We start from the raw sequence: 8,618 nt of genomic DNA, 5'->3' as shown, positions 1-8,618 counted from the left end.
GCCATCACTTTGATGATCAAGAGTAGACTGATGGGGTGGTAATTGGTCAGGTTGGATTTGTCCTGCTTTTTGTGGATCGAACCTACCTGGGCAATTTTCCAAATTGCCGGTAGATGCCAGTGTTGTAGCTGTACTGGAACAGCTTGGCTAGGGGTGTGGCTAATTCTGGAGTACAAGTCTTCAGTACTATTGCTGGAATATTGTCAGGGCCCATAGCCTTTGCAGTATCCAGTGCCTTCAGCCATTTCTTGATATCACGTGGAGTGAATCAAATTGGCTGAAGATTATCATCTGTGTTTGGATAAATGTATATAGTTCATGATTTGCACCATCTAAAATGTGATGCCTTTGAGGCATAAATGTGATAAAGCACACTGGAATTTAATTTTCCATAGCTTACTCTGCTTGTATTAGAATTGTACAAGCTCTGTTCTGTTATAAATGGGTGCAGTTACTCATGCAAAAACTATAGATTATAAAAGGGAGTAACCTCTTATATTTACTTAGGCTTGACTCTGTTTCAAAATACAGATCTCTGAACTGCAAGGGAGGAAAAAATACATGTAAATGATTGCATAAATTGATGTAATATATGGTGAAAATTTAACTTGTTTACTAGTTCCAACATGGACCTATTTTATGTTACCTGCAGTAACTTTCAGGATTGCTCTCTTGCTCTAGTCCTTATTTGGCATCTGTTACCATTGCCTCTTCATGAACATGGTAACTGCAAGTTGGAACTGTTGCTTTGAGGTTGAGAAGGGGTGGATGTCCTAAGTCCCAGAGTTCAAGCTCAGCTCCATTTTTGTTCTTGGTGAAAAGAGATGATTTTTTGCTTGGGCATTAGTTCTCAAAATTTACTGAAAGTAGAAGGTAAACTGAGGAGAACCAAAAAAAAAACAATTCAAGGAAGATTAGTAGAATTGGGCAGACAGGTGGCAGATATAGTGGACAAGTGTGATGTAATACATTAAAATTGAAAAAAACAACAAAATGGGAATATACACTTCATGTTAAGGGTAAACAAGACCTAGGAGACCTGAAAATGAAAGTCCAGGCAGATAAAGTGCAGGCTCTCTAAAAGTAAAAAAAAATAAAGCATTGGTTAACCCAGTTAGTATGCAGTTCTGGGCACCCCTTTTAGAAAGGGTATTAAAGCCGTACAGAACAGTGTATTCATCAGGATGATGCCAGGGATGAGAATCTATAGATATAAGGAGACTGGAAACATTGGAACTATTTCTACTGGAGGAATGAAGGCTGACAAGAGATTTATTAGAGTTTTTTTTTAAAATTATAGAAGTTTAGGGAGTGAATAGGGAGATAATATTTCCTCTAGCTGGGGAGTCAGTGGAAAAAGTTCATCAATTTAAAATTAAAAATTATGAAAAATGTCTTTACATCGTGGGTTGTTTGAACATTCGAGACAGAATATTGTATATATTAAGGAAAAATTCAATAGATATTTGAATTACAGGAAGTTACGAATGTAGAGAGTTTAGTTGTGGGATTAGTTTTCAACTGCTCAAGCTAAGACCCAACACACACTACCAGCGAAGTGTCCTTACTTTCGTGATGTGAACTTGTATTATGCGAAGATAAATATGCAACAGTTAAATGATGAAAACCACAGGCTTATTAGGCAAGTCAGATTAATGTAAATTCAGATATATTATACAGCAATTATCACAGTACTTCAAAAGCGTGCTTTTGAAAATGCCTTCTACTGTAATTGATGTAACTGAAATAGGATGCACTTATATTCTCTCATTAAATTTTTAGCTTGTCAGATTCAGGGAGAATACACTTCAGATATATGGCTCTTCTACATTACAACAACATCAGGACAGAACAAGCTGGATTTCCTTAACTGCAATGTTATGCTCAATCGAGGACTGAGAGATTTTGAAAAATAATAAGCCCTGCTGTTTCTTAGCACCTTCCCTCACAGGAGCATTATCAAACAAAATTTGACACAGCCACATAAATAAATATTAGAGCTTATGTAGAAGGAAGAGAGAAAGAGGTAGAGGGGCTGAGAGGGACTTCCAGAGCTTATGGTCAAGACAGCTGAGGGAATGGCTGCCAGCGGTATCGAGATAAAAATTGGGGGTGGACAGGAGGATAGAATTACCAGCCTTAGGATGTTTTACCATGTTCAAGGTCTGGAGAACAGCAGGCTGTTGTTTATATAAATGCAAGTCGTTGGAGTAATCCATCCATGAGTCAATGTAACATTAAAATGAGAATTTTAAACAAACGTTGATTTATTTGTTACCCTCCACAGGGTCCAATTTTACAGCAGAAGTTCAAAACAGTCTTTAGCTGTATATCCAGCCCAATTCATCTATTCTGTACAAGCTGGAACTCATAGGGCTTCTTTTAAAAAAAAGCACAATTACATTTTTAGAAAAGTCATGGAGTACACAAGATCACATTTGAGGTTGCTTGAGGGAACATGCTGTACATAAACCAGTTTAAATAGTAATGAATGTAGAACAATTTCATGCAAACACAGCCAGATAATCTTATTAGGTTTAAGAAAATAGGAAGGGATTTTCTCACTCTGAGTATGTGGAAATTACATACAAAAGTTTATTAAAACAAGTTTCATCAATATAAGTAACTGAACTTACTAACAGGTAATACATGCTACTTAAGGGAAAAACTCTGTGCTTTGGCAACTCAACAGGCTTTTCTGATGTACTTAAAATATAATCACGTCACAATATTGCATCAGTTGGTTGTATCCAGCACCTGCTTATTCTACAGTGAAGGGGTAAATTGCTCTCATGTTTATTATGTTGAGTGGGATATTTGCGCAGCTGTAGGTCCAAGTGCCCATCTGGTAATACAGGTTGAATAGGGACAAACTCAAGTGGTAAAAGCAAAAAACTGCTGATGCTGGAAATCAAAAACAAAAATACCTGGAAAAACTCAGCAGGTCTGGCAGCATCTGTGGAAGGGAGCACAGTTAACGTTTTGAGTCCGCATGATTCATGCGGACTCGAAACTTTAACTGTGCTCCCTTCCACAGATGCTGCCAGACCTGCTGAGTTTTTCCAGGTATTTTTGTTTAAATTCAAGTGGTATTGGTTTCTGGAGTGAAATTGACAGAACATCTGCAGTAAGCATTTTTTTAAAAAAATGTGTTCATGTGATGCGGGTGTCGCTGGATAGGCCTGTCCATCCCTAATTGTCCTGGAGAAGGTGGTGGTGAGCTGCCTTCTTGAACTGCTGCAATTGATGTGGCGTAGGTACACCCACAGTGCTTTTAGGGAGGGAATCCAGGATTTTGACCCAGTGACAGTGAAGGAACGGGGATATATTTCCAAGTCAAGATGGTGTGTGGCTTGGAGGGAAACTTCCAGGTGGTGGTGTTCCCATGTAACTGCTGCCCTCATCCTTCTAGATAGTAGTAGCAGTGGGTTTGGAAGGTGCTGTCGAAGGAGCCTTGGTGAGTTACTGCGGCACATCTTGTAGATGATAGACTCTGCTGCCACGATGTGTTGTGATGGAAGGAATGAATGTTTAAGGTAGCGTAAGGGACGCCTATCAAGTGGGCTACTTTATCCTGGATGGTGTTGAGCTTCTCAAATGTCGGAGCTGCACGATCCAGGTGAGCGGAGAGTATTCCAAACACTCCTGACTTGTGTCTTGCAGATGGTGTACAGGCTTTAGGGAGTCAGGAGGTAAGTTACTCTCAGTAGAACTCCCAGTATTTATATGGCTGGTCCAGGTCAGTAGTAATCCCCAGGATGTTGATAGCGGGGGATTCAGTGATGGTAATGTCATTGAATGTCAATGCGTCATCTGTTAGCATCATCTGTATGGAACGGGAGAACTCTGATTGGCAATCAGGTGCCGCTCACCAGTGAAAGCCTTAAGAATTTTATCTGGCTCCAACACGAAGCTGGTCCATAGGTCCAAGAGCACAGTAAGGGGGACCCCGGGTCGTCAGTCGCTTGGAGTATTTCTCATGGAACTTGGAGAAGCAATTCAGCTCCTTCTGGTTCCACAGAAATGAAACCGTGAAGTCGTCTTATCTGTTTGTAGGATGAATTCCAGTGGTGCCTGGTTAGGCCACTAAATACCCGGAACATATGAGGAGCAAGCTCCACATATGATGGTTAATGACCAATTTTGACTCGTGCCTCACGTTGGGATCCCTATTTTGTATATGCAAGACATGAAAGACTGTGGCCCTAAACCCCAAAAATGAGCACAATGAGGTTGAGTTTCACCCCATGAACTCTAGATGATAATTTACTTAATAATCTTTAAATATTATAAATGTTTCACACAATGATTTTAGTGCCTGAGTTGTCATTTCAACCATGCTGTTGCAAATTGTGCAGAAATCCCTACACTACATCGCTATAAAGAGAAAGCATGATTTTAAAATGAAGTATTCTTACAGGCCAGTGAACATGTATTTTATTAGGACCTACATTCATGACATGGTAAGGTACACCATGTACACTATATCATGAGCAAAATTATATCTAGAAGTTAATATATTTTAAAAATGTACAAACTAAACCAGACATTTTCAGAATCAATACTGTGGTACAAATTTACAGCATTTCAATTTTCTAACCAACATTTTGCAGTTTTTTGGAAGGTCAGTAGTGAACTTCTAACAAAGGTGTTCGATATTTAGAAAAGCTTATGTTAAAAAGATGAGATCCTGTAAAATCAAGTTCTTTTTATCTCAGTCTACCAGTTGCTCATTATGTAACCGATTTAAATTAAAACTAACACCTTCGGGATGTAATTTGCATAGCTCCAATATCAATGACAAGGTCCAAATTCTCCATTAGTCAACCACTCACATGTAAGATAATAAGTGCCCAACATCTTCTGGTTACTGAGCAGGTTATTGTCATCATTTTGATGGTTAGTGTTATCAAAAAATATTTTCAACTTGCATAGTTGTTTTAGTTTCACTTGCTACATTAGCTACCACTTGATTCTGCCAACCACTTTTACGGATCATCTTAAAGGTGGTTGACAGAATCATCAATCCTTTAAAAATTAGATTTTTGTACCAGTTGTGAAAAAAGTAAACTTTGAAGATAGTCTGCACTTGATAATAATCAGGCTACAAATTTAGAAAAGTTCATTCATGCAATTGTTAAATGGTGAAATATAGACATCTTTCAAATCTGGTAAGAACATTCCGTCCTTAAGGTTTTCAGAATGGTTATATAGCACATGATCATGATCTTGCAAATTTTTTCCTGTTGGTTATCGAATGATTCTAACTTTTGCTACATTCCATTTCTGCACTAACTTTTTGGCTGCCAGAATAGCTCCCCTCAAGCATTTCATCCATTCTGTCTGATCTCTGCTCCCTCCCTCCCAGAATGTTGTAGCTCCACTCATATTGAGACCTACCCTGAGTGCCCTGCTTCCTGATACTGTAGCTGACAGATTCCTGCTTGTAAACGCTCCCACTTACATACCATTTCACAATCTGGAGACTACAAGCAATGCTGTAGGAAACCTATCACATTTTAAGACACTCTCGTTAAAATGCTTACTACTGGTATCGTACAAAAAAAAGTCTTCTTACACCAATTCCAGTTAAGCCCATGTCTCTCTAGTAGCAATAGTGGCAACGTCCACAGCCTTCCTCTGGTACCACCTCACCCGCTTGGCATCCTTACTTTCTTCGGAAAACATAAATATTGTGGGAATCCCATTTCCAGGAGTAAAACACAGTAAGCTAGTAACAGAACTTAAAGCCAAAACCTTTGAAACTAATTTAGCCAAGAAAATGGATGTAACAGTCCAAATCCACTTACAAGGCATCTTTGAAAAAGTTATTTTAACTCTTTTGCCCTTTAAATCTTCACATCTGCATCATGCAGCTACCTATTAATCCTGGGGCCTCTGTTGTACATGGACATATGCATGACTGAGACCAAATCTGATGTAAAGGCTAGAAAACAGCACAGATATAATGTTATCGTCTTGAACACTAGCATCCCCCCCACCCGCAACTCCCAATGAAATTCCTGGTGGGGGATTCCCATCTTGGTTTAATACCAAAGTGTTTAGAATACATATGTTTGCAACACTTTCCACGAGTAACAATTTACTAATGTGTACTGTACAGAGCCGCAAGGTCTATCAGTGAATTAATTGTGTGTTTGGTTTTAACATACAGAAAGCATAACCTATTTTTTAATAGATTACAAGGAGGCCCTAAAAATAGGGTAGCCAAAAGTGAATTCAAAAACTCTGTTATAGCTGTGGCTTCAAGAGACTGACAAACTCAAAATGATGCAACTTTTGAAATGCTTGTCTCTTGTGAGGTGAAAGCCCACACACTTGTTATATTAACTGGTGGCTGCTAGCTATCCTTCTGCGTTTTAGTCCTAAGTTTCTGTAGTTCTTCTTCTAAACTTTTAATCTGATCCAGCAAAGCAGCTTTATCCTGATGGGCCTTCTGATCAGATTGACATCTTGCCTCCTCGATCTTCCTCTCGTACCACTTCTCCATGTGTGTGGAAACTGCCTCAAAGAAATATTGTGTGATTTCGAGCACAGGCGAGCTCTCTTTGATTTGTGTGCTGGGTTGGTCCATGCAATGTGCAGCAGAAATCAACGTGCTGCTCTGTTGTTGCCTGTGCCTTCCACTGAGAGATTTTTTAGTCTGGGTGCTTTTGTTTTGATTGTATCCTCGAAATGCATGAACACTCACTGCTTGATCGGTCTTTACAACTGAAGTTTCACTCGATGTCTGAAATTTTACATGTCCAAATTTGGTCAAAGGCTGTTCCAAAGGTGGCAACTCGGGTGTTTTAGCAGGTGTAACAGAGCAAACAACCCTTTCCTTTGGTCGAACAGCTGGAAGAGTAGTTGCTTGGGCAGTGGTTGGGGAAGAATTGGGAACAGTCAGTTCCGGTTGTGCTGTTCCTGTGGGAACAAAAATATTATAAGTGACAAGCATGATTTCATTCATTAGTAATTCTTTTCCAATCTGAAAAAGCACACTTTTTTTATGGATGCATTTTCAGCCCTAAATAAACTGATGAAATATTACAGTTATAAACAATTTCATTAATGTGTGAAGGTGACAAATAAACACATTTTCTGATTATTTTGACTACTATTTAATCAGTTCACCAATGTTGTGATGAAGTACCTGTTTTTCCTTGTTTGCGAGATACTTTCTATCATAATCTCGCCATGTCTTCCTAAATCACAAGTAGTCCTATGCTAAGAAGTAATTACAGTTTCTTGGACCCAACAAGGCCTTTCTGCACCAGAGGGGGAATGTGAGGCTTACACCAAGAAAAGCAATGAATTCCCTTTATATAATATAGAAGTCCAGTTTGTCCTTCCCTATTTCTCCAAAGTGGACCTCCCTTTCAATTCAATACAAAAGGCTCCAACAGTTTTGATGTGAAGCATGAATTACATGAAATGCTTAAAGATAAGATACCTGATGCTTTGTAGGATGGGAGTCAGGCATAGTGACAGCAGGAGGGGGCAGAGTTTGGGGCGGAAGCTGCTGCCAATGGCTTTTCACCCTTTTGGAAGCAGCTAGGGACGAGAGGGGAAGACCTTTTTCTGGCTGCGCTGCCTTCATCCAGACGTTAATTTGGGGGATGTGTTGGGGCAAGGGGGTGGGGGAGTTGCAGTTCCAGGCTCCCATTGAAATTCTGACAGAAACAGTTCATAAATAGTCAGCAGTACATAGGCCCGGAGGAAGTAGGTGTAGTTGCTCTTGTGTGCTGCATGTGGGACCCATTCAAAGGAATGAATTGACCTGGGGTTCAAGGCCTCTTTTGTGAAAGCCGAACCTTCAATCATGCCACAACTGCAAAGTCTTACTCCAATATTCCACCTGCTGCACTTGGTGGGCTGAAACGCTATGGACATAGGCACAATATCAAATTATAGAAATGGCCCTGGCCCCAAGATTTCGGACGTGTATTCGACAGGATCACAGTGCTCGGCAGAAAATTGACCCACTGTATTTCCAGCCAAGGCGCTGCTGAAATTCCTGGACAGATTTTTGTAACGATGGTTCCTGCTATCGCTCCCTGCCCCCACCGTTCAAAGAACAATTCCAACAATGACACACTCAGGCAACTGTTCACTCCTCCAGCTTCATCCATTGGGGTTTAGTTGCATCAGGTATAGTCTAGCTGCCTTTATGATTAAATCATAAAAGGTCAGGACATCTTAATGTTTCAATGGTTTGTTAACATTTATGGTGGCCCATCTCCCACTTAACCATTTGAAAAATTCACTCAAATGATTTTAAGAACCTACCAGATAGTGTAAAAGAATCAACCAATGTCATCATCGGTATCACAACTTTACCATTTTTCTTTTGTTCACTGAGTGGTTTAGGAATTTTAGGAGGCAAGGGAACATTTTAACATGGATGATTAATTGTTACTTTACTTACTGTAGGCAGAGTGTTCTCAGGCGAGTAAAACTCTCGGTGAGAGGGAAAGTGATAACTTGTGCCAAATGATACTTGTACCCTCTGTATGATTGATGCTTTTAATCATTTTTAATGCCCTTCCCTCGATTTTACTTAAAATTCTCATATTATCAATAAAGGATGAAGATTTGTTTTAGCTGCTCCTTAC

At 39.6% G+C, this 8,618-nt stretch overlaps 1 protein-coding gene across 5 annotated transcripts in view; it reads right to left on the bottom strand.

Moving 5' to 3' along the window:
* Positions 1 to 3,366: 3,366 nt before the first annotated feature.
* Positions 3,367 to 8,618, bottom strand: part of ankrd6b (ankyrin repeat domain 6b) — a 231,035-nt gene continuing 225,783 nt past the window's right edge. For all 5 annotated transcript variants that reach the window (XM_041188597.1, XM_041188596.1, XM_041188600.1 and 2 more), the window contains one exon: positions 3,367 to 6,927. In XM_041188597.1, coding sequence (XP_041044531.1) covers positions 6,362 to 6,927 — 566 coding nt within the window. In that variant the 3' untranslated portion in view covers positions 3,367 to 6,361. The remainder of the gene's footprint in view (positions 6,928 to 8,618) is intronic.

Source organism: Carcharodon carcharias, chromosome 5 (assembly GCF_017639515.1).
Source record: "Carcharodon carcharias isolate sCarCar2 chromosome 5, sCarCar2.pri, whole genome shotgun sequence".
Lineage (NCBI taxonomy): Eukaryota > Metazoa > Chordata > Chondrichthyes > Lamniformes > Lamnidae > Carcharodon > Carcharodon carcharias.
This window is presented reverse-complemented; position numbering and strand designations above follow the sequence as displayed.